The sequence below is a fragment of the Mesocricetus auratus genome, unplaced genomic scaffold (genome assembly GCF_017639785.1).
Source record: "Mesocricetus auratus isolate SY011 unplaced genomic scaffold, BCM_Maur_2.0 Super-Scaffold_100011, whole genome shotgun sequence".
In the NCBI taxonomy this organism is placed as follows: Eukaryota; Metazoa; Chordata; class Mammalia; order Rodentia; family Cricetidae; genus Mesocricetus; species Mesocricetus auratus.
Window position 1 is genome coordinate 57,601,967 of NW_024429195.1, and position 17,010 is coordinate 57,618,976.

General features: G+C 37.3%; 1 protein-coding gene across 15 annotated transcripts in view; it reads right to left on the reverse strand.

Moving 5' to 3' along the window:
- Window positions 1-539: 539 nt before the first annotated feature.
- Window positions 540-17,010, reverse strand: part of Kcnc2 (potassium voltage-gated channel subfamily C member 2) — a 183,403-nt gene continuing 166,932 nt past the window's right edge. For 3 of the 15 annotated variants that reach the window (XM_013111911.3, XM_040754864.1, XM_040754865.1), the window contains exons 3-5: window positions 10,430-11,357; window positions 8,294-8,458; window positions 540-3,667 (exon numbers count right to left, since the gene is read on the reverse strand). In XM_013111911.3, coding sequence (XP_012967365.2) covers window positions 3,531-3,667; window positions 8,294-8,458; window positions 10,430-11,357 — 1,230 coding nt within the window. In that variant the 3' untranslated portion in view covers window positions 540-3,530. Of the gene's footprint in view, window positions 4,809-8,293; window positions 9,667-9,937; window positions 10,042-10,429; window positions 11,358-17,010 lie in introns of those variants that run through there. The other 12 variants (XM_040754868.1, XM_040754871.1, XM_040754869.1 and 9 more) reach the window with 12 other exon arrangements.

Genomic DNA, 17,010 nt, shown 5'->3' on the forward strand with positions numbered 1-17,010 from the left:
TATGACTGGAATGCCAGCTTTGTATGTCCCATGTAGGAAACAGAGATCTAAAGACAGAAGGCCTGTTTTAAAGTAGAATTTACACCAAGAAGTTCAGTAAATATTTAAAATGTAGGAAGCTACTGCAGGAGCAATTGTGACTAAAAAATGTAAATGAACAGTTGTGCCTTCCAGGTCCTTAACTGTACTGCTACTAAACTTAAAACAAAAGTATTTGCCCCCAGAGCTGTGGAAAATATAAAATATAGCTAAATTTTTATAATGATCATAAAATTTCCTATAAATATTGAGTACCACACTAATTAGTGATTTTATACTCTTCTAGGAGGAATTTAGACAGGGGAAGCAAGAAGGCATAAAGAACAGGAAAGTATTAGCTATCTTTCTAAGATGTGAATGAAAATGAGAGCGTTAGGTATTTTAAAAGCCCTTTATTCCCAATTTCATTGGGATGTATGAGTGTGTGTGATGGAACCAGGAAGCAGACAATCGTAAAAGCCTGATGAAATAGTAACACACAAAGAAAGAAGTCCAGAGAGTGATAGGAATAATTTAATCAGATAGGATTCAAGTTTATCCCCAGCTGATTTGCCTTTTATTCTTCATTTAAGCTAGTAACACGTCCATTGGTTTATCACCAAGGTCAGGCATGCACCTTGAGATGTCACAAAAGGTACACAATACAGGGAGTTCATAATTAGGTTATATAGTATATTCAGAATCCCAGGGCAACTAGTCAATTCTGGAAACATTGATTAAGCAAGATGAAAAACTCTTATACAGTTTCAGCTACAGCAGTGTTAAAGACAAATACACGCTTCATTAGCCACAAAGCTCACAAAAAAGGAATTGATTGAAGAATATCTCTTTTATGCAAAATAGACATTTTAGGATATAATTTGATAATATTCTACTATATACTGACATTTTCCTTGATCATTTAATAAAAAAATATTCTCATTGCCAGAATTTATATTTTAATATTTATAATTGAGGTAACAATGACAAAAGACTTAAACTATGAATACTGTTGGTAAATTTCTTGTAGATAGTAACACTTTTCCAGAACTAAATGAATACATGACTAAAAATGAATTAGATTTTATGTGGAGATACTAAAAGTCTACAACACAGTTGACAAGCTGATATATAAGTGGTTTGCAAGAAAATGAGGCAGTCAGTGTTTGTGTATCCAGCACGTAATGTACAAATAAGAGAAACGAAAACAGACCTATACTACATCAGATTCGCTGCTTCTGTAATTCTCAGCAAAACCACCATGAGCCGGAGAGGAGCCGTTCAAAGCCTCGTGAGCATTACTTGAAGCTTCAAAGATGTTGATCACAAACTTGGCTTCCTGTGCTATGAGATTGTCAGAGCGCTTGACCCGTGCACACGTTGGTATTTACAGTTCTTTCCTGGACACTGGTCAGTCGAAAAGCAGAATATTTCCATGGCAAGCACCATTTCAATTCCAGCCTCCATTCCTTTACAAACTTTCAATGCCTCACGAAGGTGCGGGACCTCTTCTGAGCATAAACTGGTCACATCAGGGCACATTCGGTATCAGAAGTTTCCAGTACAATCCTTGGTATGGCTAAATCTCACTGCCCCTTTTTCAGCAGTCAAAAATCCATGATAAATTCTGTACAACACTGCAGTCAATAACAGCAGCACCAGACAGCATATTAATTCTTTACCATAAACCTCTGAGTAGTTATAGCATTCTATGTGTGGTGTTATCAAAAGAATCACAGTATCTCTAAATCTCAGATAGCTACGTCTGGGTAAATGCATTGTTGTACACGATCTCTGACATGCAGCTCATGCTCTATGGCTTGGGAATAACACATATCTTTAGCCAATAGCAAAACTGACAATTGTCTTCCTATCAAAAATAAACAAGAGGATTAAGAATTCATCAACAATCTTAAGGATCAATGCATCAAAAGTAGTGTTGTCTATGCTGCAATTATATTATGGCATTTTTCTTCCCTCACACACCCAAAATATCAGACACACTATTGCTATGGCATTTGGTAGGGATGTGTAAACAGACTATCCTCCCTCCAGACTGCAGAAGACTCCCTAGGGATGATTGCTGGAATGTAGTGATGAATGCTGGTTGCTAGGTAGTAAAAACCAACACTGCAGTAGGCAACCAAGTCCTATGGTGAGATTGCTGCTTCAGTCCTGCTCATCCAAAAAGATTCACAGTGCCTAGTAATTTAGGTAGTCTACAGAGCATCATTAATGTATATACAAAGCAGAGAGGCTGCTCCAAGTAGCAAAGAAGACAGGGGGCAGGAGGTAGGGAGATCAGTACTAAGTTTAAAGAGCCCATCAGGGCACGTCTACCCTCTATGGAGACAGGTGGCGTATGCGGTTAAGACAGGGAGCTAAGACAGACAGAAACAAGACATAGGACAAAGCACCTGATTAAACACAGCATGAAAAGTCTGGTTAGTCCTTTGATGCAAATTTTAAGGCTATTCCAAAACAAACAAACAAACAAACAAGCAATCCTCCATTGAACACCAGTAACCTTTGATGTTCACACAAAATCATAAATAAAAACACACGAGACCTTTGGGTAATATTTAGTGCTCTATCTCTGAAAATAATGACAAATTGTAGGACTTATAGCGGGGGAAATGGCTCTATTACCAAGCAGCAATTCCTGGCTAAACAATGCAAGCCTGGCTAGCAGTTACCTTTCTGTCATGTTTTGTGCCTTCCCCAAGTCATTAAGTAAGAGATCTGGCCTCGGCTTGCGTGTAACCAGTAATGACAACCTCTTTGCAGTTATCTGTGTGTACAAACAACCAAAAACATTCAGAACACCAATACAGCATTTTCAAAGACAAATTAATCAATCAAGAAATTAAGCTATTTAAAACAAATATTTCTATCAAAGAATAGGAGGGAAATACCAAGGAGAAGGGCACCCTCCCTGCCCCACAATTCAACATGCAGAACAGGCGACCAGTGCTTTCACATTGGCAGGATGGTTTGAAGCAAGAGCACATATCCTGAGCCATCCAGTCCCAGGACTCTACAACATTGTATTCAGGTGATTACAGACAAGATGGTCCATGCAAATGAACTGACCAAAGTCATGTTGTGTGCAATCTAGATAGAATCCCAGACATCTTCAGAACGGTTTGGAGTCACAAGAAATGAAAGTCCAGTGGAGTGGTTGGCATTTAGAAGCACACTATTTAAGTATATCTCCCTGAAGATATGGTTATGCATTAGTGTACTGGCCAATATCTGACACTATTGGTCACTGTATTGCAAAAGGAAATTGGGGGCAATTCATACTGAGTAGTAGCACTACTTCAGATCATCTTTAAAGCCAGAATAAGATGTTTTAGCTACTCAAGTAGCATTTCTGACTTCAAATAGTAATACCATGCAGAATTTAGACTGTATTAATGGAGCCTGGAGAAACTCTACATTTAATTATTTCCATTACAGGGTAAACAGTACTTGTATTGATATAATTTAGCCGGTTGATGCAGTTTGGTTTACAAGATAGATGGGATGGGAGACCGAGAGCGCCTCAGAGGACAAGGAGAGTTGTAGGGTGATGTTACTGGAGAGAGCCTCAGAGCATTGCCTGCCAAGCCCGCTATGTTGTTTAAGCTTCGGGACTTTTCATATCCTTTTATGAAAAAATGCACAGACATCAGTTGAATTCAACAAGAGAATAGACAGAGACAAACAATACCGTGCAGGGTAATCAAAAGGGATATTTTTGTGTTCAAACCATTTGCAGAGGATTCAATATTGAGACAATTCATATACCTGAAAACTGAAATTCACTGTATTTGGCATTCTGAAACTATTATATCAGCTATCACAAGTTAGAGCTACAATATTCCAAAGTATGTTTATGTCCAGATTATATTTAGCATTGAACTAATTTGGACATAGAGACTACAAGAATTTTTAAAACTTTGGCAAAGCAACTTAAATAAGATTACAGACTCAACAGTTTAAAAAGTTCAGGATGGGTTTCTAAAAATTAAACATACATGAGCTATTTTTCTTTTTTAATTTTAGTTTTAGTAGCAATTGAAGCATGCTTAACTTGAAGTGTACACTTGTTTCCAATATATGTATTCTTTGAGTTTTACAAATTTAAAAGGGTGATTCATATAATAATGGCATTTGGTGCCATTATCCAGGTGATACAGGATGAAAAGCATGTTACCAATCCCTTAGGTAACAAAATAAAATTAAATAAAAAAGAAGCAAATGAAATGTAAACTGAGTCATAATTTCAGTGAAATAAATCTGAATTTGATGTTCTCAGATGACTTCATCGTTTTCCCTCACCCTCTAGAAATTGAGGCAAATTTTATCTTAGTCCAAATTTTTCCACCTAATGTATTGTTAGTTATAGATATGTACTTAGATAATAAAACAGCTTTTCAAGAATATTGACTTGGTTGTTTTTTTTTTCTTAACCATTCAGCTAGTTACCCCATCCTGTGACCTTTGGAGGGACTCACATGTTGTAGCATTTTCAGTAGAGTATTGGAGGCAGTTGAATGAGTTTGGGGTGCATCTCATATAAAGTGTGATGGGAAGTAGAAAGCAAGACATTTGAAAGAAAATGGAGTCCTATCACACAGCTTTGGAAACAAATGTTTTGGCAGTTCCACTGAACAGTTATAGGGCTGGAAATGAACTTCCTGTAGGGCAACCAAAATTGAGTAAATGCACACAATCCCAGTGAGCTTCTTGTCTTGTGTCTCCTCTAGACTGGGTAGTGCTCTCCATGGGCTCTAGTGTGCTGGCTGAATGTGGGATGAAGAGAAAAAAAGAGTCCTTTGTAACTACCTCTACTGCTTTTAATTGGGACTTTAGTAATTTACCTATTACTCTGACATAGGGGAGGCCAAGACAAATATGCATCAAGACAAACACCATAACAACCTTGTCACAGGCTAACACTGGATAGACAGGAGAGGAGAGTAATGAATACCCCCTACCCACATGCATACACACTGATTTCCAGCAGACTGGGTGTCTTCTAAATGGTTTTGTGAATAGATATTTCACCACCCATTAATTATAATAGTGGTTTGGGGGGATATATTTTCTGTTGAATACACATTTGCCTGTCTCTGTTCTTTTAGCATCCTTTATAAATAAACAACGAAGAGGGTGTGTTTTCATTCCATGTTGCTAGATGCTGTGATAGTTAATGAAAGTATGTCTTCGTTTTTTTAATCGAAAGTAATTTATCCTCACATAGAAACCATGTGCATGGTAATTTCATTATTACCGCTCTTCTCTAAAGTGACTGATATTATGACTTTGAAAATTACAGAGAAAGTGATTTTTCTTATGCAGTAGAAGTTGATTATGTATCCTAAAAAATGTAAACTAGATTATAAACATTGATGAATGTTAATTACTGGTGTCAATGCATCAGAAGTGTACTTTGTATCCCAAGCCCTTTATACAACTCTCAGGAATGTAATGACCTGTAAGATAACTTTATTTTAACCACCCAGTGATAGATGAATCTTGATTGCTATTTTAAATGTTAATTGTTCTTCTAAATTATAGATTTTAAAGTAAATATTTCTTATTTTGTTTACAGATCCTTTTATTTTTAATATCAGTAATTTAATATCATTTGAAAGAGCTCTCCTCATTTAGCAACAAGTGTTTAATTAGTAAAATTAGATGCTCTTTATATATCTTTAGTTTTACCTACTCTAAATATTTCTGATTAAAAATTCTGATACATTTTCTGCTTAATTAAGCTTTTCCTGGAGTGATTGAAAATATCAATGATGATTTAAATATAAAATCTAAGTTACTCATGAAAATAAACAATGGTAAACCTACTTAGAAGCAGCATCAGAATATAGAACTCATATCTTATTCAGTTCCTAGAACCATGTGCACAATTGGAGTAATGTCAACATTATTTAAATATGCATGTGTGTGTTTATATATATATATGTGTGTGTGTATCATTGTTTATATATGTATATGCCAGTGTTATATTATATATGACTGTTTTATGTATGTATATGTGTGTTTATATATATCAGTGTTTTATATGAGTGTTGTTATATATAACACTGTTTCATACGTATGCGTGTTTATATTTATATCAGTGTTTATACATATCAGTTATTATATTATACATAACATATTTTATATATACATATACAATGTGTGAAGGCTTTATTTGAATAATACGCTACTTAAAAGCGTTGTAAAGAAACACAAAGGTCTGAAATATTGGAAGGCTACTCTTTAAATGAATTCTTTCTCTAAAACCATTATGGAATCTTCTCATATTTATTTGTATTAAAAATTTATATAGGAAGAATATTTTGAACTTTGAAATAAAATAAATAGAAAAATCAACTTGAAAATTTAATAGCTTCTATGGAAAGTAAATATTTGGGTAGAATAAAATAACTCTATATACTACGTAAAAGAAAGAGGAAGGCCAATGAATGACTTTCTGTAACAACAGAAGCCAAAAGTCAAAACGGTTCAGTGTTTCCAGAAACAATATCCACATAGAAAGAACATATAGTTATGAAAGAAATGAACAAGGGTGTGGGAGAGTTGGTGTGGTAAGAAATGATGGAACACAAGAAACTCACGTGGGCTAACTGGTTTACAAAAAAAAGTCATTAAAAAATAAATTTTTCATTTGTGAAATAAAACTGCATATATGTTCCCTTGCAAAATAAATACCTTATTAATGACTTTGTTCATAAAGCTTTGTAATTTTACAATAAAATTTTATATTAACATACTATCTTATAGTATCCAAAGGTTTTCTCAGGCATTTCTTAACAGAAGTAGCAAGTATTATTTAATGGGGAAGAAAATTTGTGTCAAGATCTTTAAACACATTACCCTTGTATCAGCACTGCATATAATACTTTAATGAAAGATGCATAAAAATGAATATATGTTTAATCTCATATACATATAGATGTGTGTACACACATATATCCATGCATGTATACAAAGATAAAGTTTATCAAGTTTTATTTGCCCTTAGAAAAGTATTTTGAACACACTATATTATGATCTAATGTATACACATATATTTGCTCAAATACTAAGAGATTTTTAGCTATCCTCATAAAACATTTAAACTTTCTAGCACAGATATAAATGTAAAATAATAAAGAAACCCATTCAAAAGACTGGAACACATTTTTGCTCAAGGAACACATGGAAATGATGGAAATGATTGGGATGATGAACTATTTGAAATATTACTCAGCAAAAAATGAAAACACAATGAAGAGTCCTCTATCTTTGCTTTCAGTGTTCAAAAATACCGAAGCAGAGAAGAAATAAATGTACAGAAGAAATGAAAGTATGAACTATGAGATACTTTTTAAGGAAGACATCACAAAACACACATTTTAAGTTTAAAACATTGAATAATTAGAAAAACAATTTTGCATGACAAATATGGACATGAGTTACAGAATACAGTGTACAAAATAGAGAAGTTTCTGTTCAGATTTAGCCAATGAGGCTAATAAATCATTACATACCTTTACCTGTTCTTTAACAAAGACACTTGCTCAATATTTTAATCTCATCAAAAAAAATTATCATCTCCTTCATGTTAAGTAGTCTTTAGTATCTACTGAAAAAATTAATGGATTTATTTTATTGGGTCTACAGAAAAATGTGTGTATTTTTAATCACAAGTGAACTTTCAAGTGATATTTTTAAAAAATGAACATGGCAGAGCAGAGGCTCTTGCTCATTGAAACAGTCAAGGAAGCTACTGGTATTAGCTATCTGGGCAGTTATTGGGAAAGGTATTTAAAGGGTATTTAACTCCTCCATTTGAAAAAGAATATGCCTTACCAATTGTTTAATGGCTATTAGTTACTTAACAAACATAGTTATAGAGCCATTTAATGAGTGTTGTTTTAAAACAAAAGATAACTTTTAAAGGCTGGTAAAAGCATTGTGCCAAAATAATTAACGACTGACTTAATGACATTTACCTGTTGTTAAAATTCTACCCATAGACAAATGGTAAATGTAAGGATGAAGAAAGTATTAAGAATAAAGGGTGATGCCTTTTACATGTAACAATTAAGTAGTCTGTCATAATAGGTATTATAAAGTGCTTAATAATGAGAGAAGATGTGATGGAGAGACTAAAAGAATACCACATGCAGAGTTCCCTGGAAAATGATGAATGAGAATTTACGTCACTCTTACTTATTGGCAAAGTTACCTACTACGATTTGATTAAATGCGTGCCTACCTTTCCTGATCCCTCCATCAGAAGCACACGTGTAATCACCTGTCGTCAATAGGAAACACGTTTCCCCTCTTCTGTTTTTGTCTCTGGTACTAGAGCGTCTGATGGGGAGTCTTTCTGGAGGTGATAATGGCGGCTCACTTCCTGTACTGTCGTCACCTGATAACACTGGTCACAGCACCATGCCCATTGACAGACAGTGATGGATGAGGAAATGAGACAGTACAGAGAGTTTACAACAGATACCTGTAGGCCAGTCACTCAATATACAAAACACAGTAATCACATCACAGTATTCACCACAATAAAGAAAAAATTACACGGAGTAAAATGGAAATGTATCGAAAAGGGGAGAAGTGTTCCCTACAAAAGTCTGATTCATTTTTGGAATCAATCTCATGGATAATTAGCTTTTACACAGGTGGTATGAACTCAAAATAAATGCAGTAATGACTTCATACAAATTTACCATGTAATTTGTTACATGTTATTCAGATACTATGAATGGAGATGGCTAAGAGTATAATATCTTTAAGGAAACCTCTCAAGAAATACTGGTCTTGCAGTTAATAGAGACATGCTTTCCCTACCCTTCTGAAGTTAAATTCCCCAACAAAAAAATCTTGAATAAAATAATCCTACAGCACATAACTACCATCCCACTTTGAAGACACAAAATCATCTTGAGCAAATCGTACAGCAAGATCTCCCTTGTTGGTGGAAGTGGTGTTTACTTCTGCATGCTTGCCAAGGCTTCCTATTTATCTGTATCAACCTGTACACTAGCTTGACATTGCAATGCTGGACAGAGATGAAGATGTGTCCTCTTTGCCTGTGCCTTTCTTAAGGCTCCTACATAAATACACTGAGAGTAAGTAATGAATAATAACCTTAGCTAAGTTTCCCCTTTCAGGTAGATATTCTTAATAGTTGTAAGATAGGTGCTGATGGAATTTGCAGATGAATTCTTAAATGAATATAAGGACTGCCAATGAAAATTTTGAACAGCAGTTTTTCTCTAGTCACTTCTTTAAATTTTCTGTTTACTTAATAAAATTTTTGCGAAGCTAAGGGGGTCCTTGTTTCTAAATGAGACATGAGAACATCAACAGTCTCATTTTTTCATATAAGAAATAGTTAAAGTCTATCTAAAAGTGTGCTGTACATTTACTTTAAATTTCAAAGGAAGCTACTTAAATTGTTAATCTGAAAAATATTGTGTGTTACTAGGACATAATAGACAAACAAGAATTCCCTCTGCCTTGGCTTGGACAGACTGACTCTCAAGTTACAATCAATCAACTGTAGGTTATCTATAGCACACAGGGAGCAGGATTCCAGCAAATGCCAAGCAGAAAAATATTCAAAATTCAGTTCTAGAAGAGAACAGAGACCAAGGCAAAATGCAATTAGAAATGATTGCCAAAAGAAATGGGACTTGTCATTGGTTACCATGGTAGATTGGTAGATTGGCTGTGCACTGAACAATAGTGGGTATTTACTTTTTTTTTTACATTATATGTAACTTTGTATCATTAAGTGTTAGGTTGCATTATACTACTTAATTTTAAAACAATGGAATTTTAGTCAGTCTAGAATATTGCTAATAATGAGCTTTCCTATTGAAATATCTGTCTTCCACATCACCTCTTTAGTGTCTAGGTCTTTGATGTGCAAGCATCTATTCCCCTTAAGTAACTGTTTCTCACGAATTAGGCTGAGATGCAGAGTACCATGCGGCAGAGGTAAAACTGAGACAAACACACCAAGCCAAATGATATGGAGGTGAACATTTTGAGAACGAAGAGTGGAAAATGGTTAAGATCATACCATCACATCATGCAGATAAACAAAGAAACATTGGCACAGAAGCAACAAATGGGCAAAAGAAAATATTGGCACCATCAGCAGAGGTCATTCCCACCAATTTTAGAAAGCCCCACCGACCTGCTATGCAGATCTACATGCAGAGATGCTACAGTCTCATTATCTACATTATCTACATAAACACACATTTTCTGAGCATGTTAATCTGAAAACTCAAGTATATTTACAGCAAATAAGCACAGCTCCCTTCTACCTATAGGATACCCTGATCTATAACGTCTTTCATGGTACATGTTTGAAATCGTGCCTTACCTGATCTGTTATGTTCCAGAAGTCGGTTTTCTTTCCCCAGACATGAATCACTCTGGGTACTGTTGCAAGCCATATTTAACTCTGTCTTGCAAAACGTAGGTGAGCTTGCCAGAGGGGCAGGAGGGATGTGTTTCTTTCTTTTTCTCGGAAGTTTCTGTTTTGCCATTGCCAAGGAGTAGTACATTCCAAAATTGTTGACAATGACAGGCACAGGCATGGCTATTGTCAGCACTCCAGCCAGAGCACACAAGGCCCCCACCAGCATCCCTGACCATGTTTGCGGGTACATATCCCCGTAGCCTAAGGTAGTCATGGTCACCACAGCCCACCAGAAACCAATGGGTATGTTTTTGAACTGTGTGTGCTCACTAGCTGAAGGGTCATTAGGCTGAGCTCCCACTCTCTCAGCATAGTAGATCATTGTAGCAAATATCAAAACTCCTAGAGCCAGGAAAATGATCAGAAGCAAAAATTCATTGGTACTTGCACGAAGAGTGTGTCCAAGCACCCTCAGACCTACAAAATGGCGCGTGAGCTTGAAGATTCTCAGGATCCTCACAAACCTAACCACCCTGAGGAAACCAAGCACATCCTTAGCAGCTTTGGAGGACAGTCCGCTAAGTCCAACCTCCAAGTAGAAGGGGAGGATGGCCACAAAGTCAATGATGTTCAGGAGATTTTTGACGAATTCAAGTTTATTGGGTGAAAAAACAATACGGACTAAAAATTCGAAAGTAAACCACACCACACACACTCCTTCTACATACGTCAAGGCAGGATCCGTTTCGATTTCATACTGGAGAATAGCACTTGTGCCATTGATGACTGGCTCTGTCTTGTTTTTAACAATATTGAAAGCTTCGTGTGTCTCCAGGCAAAAGGTTGTGATGGACACCAAGATGAAGAATAAAGAAGCAAAAGCAATAAACTGCAGAAAGAGAGAAACAGAAATAGAAAGTGACCTGAACTATCACAGACATATATCTGAATCCAAAAGGCACTGGTCACTGTCCACCAAAAGGGATTACAGTGTATTTGGGGATGTCCCTTGCGATGATTCTCAAAAGCAAACCAGGCTGGAACTGTGAGATTATTCAAACCCTTGTCTTTGCACACATATAGACAAAGCTTTGCCTTATGTTGAGTGAAAGGGGCGAAACTGTGAAGAAACCATGAAAATTATCTCATAACAATACTTAATGACAACAGTCTGAAAAAGGAAAACGAAATTATGACAATAGCTCCAATTTTGACAATAGCTTATGCCCTGGAAATTTTAAAACACAGTTTATAACTGCACATATAAGGCAGATTACACTGGTAGAAATTCAGGAGCCACACAAATGTAGCTGCCAATTTCTATATGTGTTTTGGGTATCATGTGATGTGAACATGAAAAGAATACTTGCAGTGTACAATGGCACACTGAAGGCAGAGACTCCCAAATTTAGTAAATCTGGGTGGAGGGCAAATTCAACCAGTAGGAACTGAAGGAGACAAACTGAGTTATGGAGACAGTTAACATATACATATCTTCCTATGCTTAAAATAGGAACTTGAAAAAGGTGATATGTTACAAAGCTAGTTTTTCAAAATTAAAGATTCCACTTCTTTAGTTAATGATATATGAAAACATATGTACCTACAAATACAGATTAATCCTAAGAACTTCCAGGTACTTAGTTCTGACTAGGACTCCACATGGTTGACCTTATTCACGTTGATCTACATGACAACACTACCACCATCCCTATTTTACAATTCAGAAATATCAGCTCAGGAGCGATGCATCTCTTTATTTTAAGTCGGTTTATATAAAGTGATAGGTTCAGACAATAACCTGGCAAATTCAGCCACAGCTTCCATGCATTTAAACTATCAAATTCCTAAAAGAAGGAAGTGGACTGTTGAAAACCCTTCCTTTAAACCAGGGTCATGTCTTTCTTATTACCACAGATCTTAATATTTAGAATGTGGATGTTAGAAAGAAGGGCATGGCTCTCCTTCAAAGAAGGAACTGCAGAATAGCCGAGGCTTCTGGTACTCTCCTCTAATGTCTCAGAAGCTACACTTGCTGAATGAGAAAGCTATTCCTCTAAAAATCCAGGGGATCACCAAGAGAAAGAAACTGTAGTCAAGCAGAAGGAGTCTCTTAGTTGTAAATTATGGGAGCATTTCCAATACCCAATCTGTCCCGTGACAGCTGTTCTTCAAGCATGACTGCCACTGAGAAGGGCTGAGCTGTGTCTCAAGAAAATACCCCAATCCCCTCTGTTTAATTCAATGAGCTTGTGGGGGTATCACAAAATAACTAATCATTACTGCGCCTGCCTTATATAACCAGTCCAAATTAAGGTCTTACCTATGTGGTCTGAGCATGTGCCTCATAAGACACTGAACAGCTGTCACTTCTTCAGCTTTGACCTGGCCCCCATTAACATCATCCATGCACCCTTGGTTTGGGCATTATAGTCCAACTGTTCAGTTTCACAGGAGCATTTGAGACATTAACTTTTTCCATTTCACATTTTAATTTCACGTACAAATAATACACAGCACTGTTCAGTCAGTTGTTGTAAGACTAAGTACCGCTACAACTTTCCATACACTAAATGATGATGTGCCGTGACTGGTCATTGATTTAGAACTGCATCCTTACTTTAGCTCTAGATTTGAAATCTGTATTTTTTGTCATTAAATTTGAAAACATTTTTTATTAAGGCCTTACACATATGGTTCTACTCTTCTCCGTGCATCCTCCTCTACAGTACCTACAAGGCCATTCTGCCTCCAGCATTTCAGATTACGCATAATACTTTAGCTTGCAAAGTCTACGATCTATCAGTTAAGCTGTAGTTTGATGCCCTGCTTACACCGATCTTCAGTTGACTCTGTAGTCTTTTTTTTTTATTTTATTTTATTTTCCAGTTTAAATTTAGATAAGAAACGAGGTTGCTTCACAAGTCAGTTCCAGGTCCCTCTCCCATTTCCTCCCCTCCTCCCGTGCCCTCCCCCCAACCCCCCCGTTATCCCCTCATTCCCCCAGGGAGGGTGAGGCCCTCCATGGGGGTGTCCATAGTTTGTCATTTCACATAGGGCAGGGCCTAGACCCTTCCCCAAGAGTTCAGGGTGAGAGTGCACCTCACATTGTTCTATAGGAGTCCAAAGTCCGTGTGTATACTTGGGATGGGTACTGATCTGCTGCCCAAGGCTCAATAGATTCCCTAGGCCTCCTCACTGACACCCAGATTCAGGGGGTCTTGGGACTGATCAAGACTCTGTAGTCTTAAATAGCACCATTACAGACAGTCCTAATGTGCCTGCCACATCCAAACAACAAAAACAGTTCTAGAATATGCACTGATCCTGGTTAAAAAAAACTGGTACTTTCATAACAAAAAGTAAAGGGAAAATATATAGGATAAAGCATGGACTGTATTTGGGATGAAGGGTCCCTGTGACCTTTGTCCATAGACTTAAGTGGGATGAGCCAATGTTAACTGCACAGAAAGTGAAGAGTTTTAAAACCATGTAAGAAGTTTTAAAAAGTCGTTCTATGATTGTTTTGAGAAAGGATATCATAGCTCAGGCTACCCAAAGACAAATATTGGGGTTCACACTGAAGATCAGGTAAGCAAATCAGCCAGCCACTGGAGACTTCTCACATCTACCAATGCTCAGACCGAAGGGGCAATCTGCCAAACCTCAGACTGCTCCTGACTGCATTGCTGCTCGTACTCACTGAGACTGCAATGTGGTCCTGTCTCCTCCTGTCCTACATTCCTTTCTCCACCCAGCCATACGACTTCTGTCTCCACCTCCCTCGTGCTGAGATTAAAGGTGTGAGTTTTGTTTCTCTTTTAGACTGATTCACTCTCATGTAGCCCAGGACGGCCTTGAACTGACAGAAATCCATCTGCCTGTGTCTCCCAAGTGCTGGGATTAAAAGTGTGTGGCACCACAGCCTGGCCTCTATGGCTCAGGCTAGCTTTGCACCCTGATCTTCAGGCAAGCTTTGTTAGATCATAAACGAAATATCACCACAAATTCTCTATGTGGGCGATGACGATCATCAACCCCCGGTTCTCCTACTTCAGACCCTAAAATGCTAGGATTATAGGATTGAACCACCAAGCATGGTTTTTACAGTAGTGGAGATCAATCTTCAGGTTTTATGCATTTAGGAAAGAATTTTGCTACTGAGCTACATCTGCAGGCAGTTGTTTTAATTTCTTTTCTCAACTGACAGTTTGTTGCAACACCGCAAGAGTTGCAGGGTTTCCAAATCTGCCATCCATGTATAAACTATTATTTAGAAACCCCATCTAGCACACATACTGTCTTTGCCGAGGTTAACCCATTTCTCTGAGGAAATGTTATTGAGCATAAATATTACCAGGGTTTTAAAATATGGCTACAAAGTGACTTTAGAGTAGTGGTTCTCCACCTCCCTAATGCTGTGACCCTTAATACAGTTCCTCACGGTGTGCTGAACCCCAACCATACAATTATTTTCGTTGCTACTTCATAACTGTGTTTTTTGCCACCGTTATGATTAGCAATGTAAGTATCTGTGTTTTCTTATGGTCTTAGGTGACCCCTGTGAAAGCCTTCTTTGACCCCCTAGCCCCCAGATTGAGAACCATAGTTTTAGAGGCACTTAATTACTGATAGTGTTATTTTGGACTTCTTATTCCATATAATTCACTTTTGTTTTTGAAACTAGTGTACTAACTTTAGACAATATGGACATAGAAAGTCTATGCAAAAGTGATTTTTTTTACTTTAAAGCATATATGTATTTTTAGTTAACTTTCTATAAAATGCAATTTTTGTCTCAAAATGCTCTTCCAGAATATGGTGTTTATATGCATTGAAGCAGCTGTATTTATAAACAATTTAAGTTATCTCCCCTGTTCCTAGAAGAGGGTAGAGCATAGCTCCATTCAACAAAGTCCACTGAAGAATGTACAAAAGCCTGAATTCCTTACTGCCCACCACCAGGAGACTTTCTTCTGCAGGGAGAGGAAACCTGCATTTAACAAGCTTCCTGGGTGATTGATATGCATATTAAAATTAAAAATCCATTTCTTGTGTATTTTTCAGAAAACAGATAAAACAATTATCTAATGAATTGGAATGTTTTTCAACTTGTAAACATCCATCACTATTCTTATTAAAACTCCCCAGAGGCTTACTAATAATAAGCATTTACCAGCTTGATAGAAGCATGTCTGGCTGTTAGGTCTGCTTTGATGTCATTCTGGGATTTTTCCCTGACCCACCCAAAAAAAAAGTTTTGAGAAAATAAGCCATCTGAACAACCTATGAATGCAAACAAGTTTAAAACATAAAGCTTTGGACTCATGCAGCTGTTTCTGTGAGCCATGTGCTGCATGAAGCTGCTGATGTTTGTGTCATCATTATTTTAAGAACCATAACTAAGGGGCTGGAGAGAGGGCTCAGCAGGCAAGAGCACTGGATGCTCTTCTAGAGGACCTGGGTTGGATTCCCAGCACCTATATGGCATCACAAAATCATGTGTCGGGAGATCTAACACCCTTTCCTGGCTTCTGGGAGCTTCACATGCAAGTGGCACACAGGCAGATATGCTTCCAAAACACCCACACACACGAAGTAAATATAAAGGTTATAAAAGATTAAAGAATTCTAATGAGAACTTAGAAGCTGCTTCTGCCTAAAGCATCTGCAGATGTCTGAGGAACAACACAAAACAAGATGAGTTTGCCATCACTGTGTCTTTCCATGTGAGTCGTTCTTTGCAGTCTGATGGGGGAAATCCTGTGTATATGTCAATAAAGCACTGTTGGCCAATAGGGAACCAAGATAGGTGGGACTAGGAGTCCAGGAGGACTCTGGGAAGGAGAAACACAGAAGTCGAGATGTAACCACCATGGGGTAGGAAGCCCGGAAACCTCTCCGGTAAGAGAAATACTTAGATTAACAGTTATGGGGTAAATACTTAAGTCAGAGCTAGCCAGTAAGAAACAAGCAAGGCCAACAGCTTCATAATTAATATAGTCTCCTGTGTGTTTATTTGGGACTGATGCGGCTCTGAAACCAGGCTGGTGGGAAGGCTTCTCTTTACATAATGGTGATCAGAAGTGGGATCATGAATTTCCACATAGAGCAACAAAAGCTTTAAAGGAATTTTAGAGCCAGGCCGTGGTGGCGTTCGCCTTTAATCCCAGCACTCAGGAGGCAGAGGCAGGCGGATCTCTGTGAGTTCGAGGCCAGGCTGGACCGACAGCCTCAAAAACAATACAGAGAAACCCTGTCTCAAAAATAAAATAAAAAAAAAGAAATTTTAGAAACAAAAGGAAAGAGAGAAGCACGGCTTTTTGGTAGCAGCATTTTTCTCAGGTGGGCTCTGCTTTGTAGCAACAAGCACTCGTTGTGCTTAAGTGAGTCTTCCTGACTCAGCATAAAAAAAAAAAAGAAAAGAAAGAAAAAAGAAAAAAACTAGCAAGGTTCTTTTAAGAGACTCTGCTAACAATTGAAAAGTGTGTATGTACAGCTGGAAGTGGCAGTAACCACATCTCTAGGCCGGCAGCTTTTGC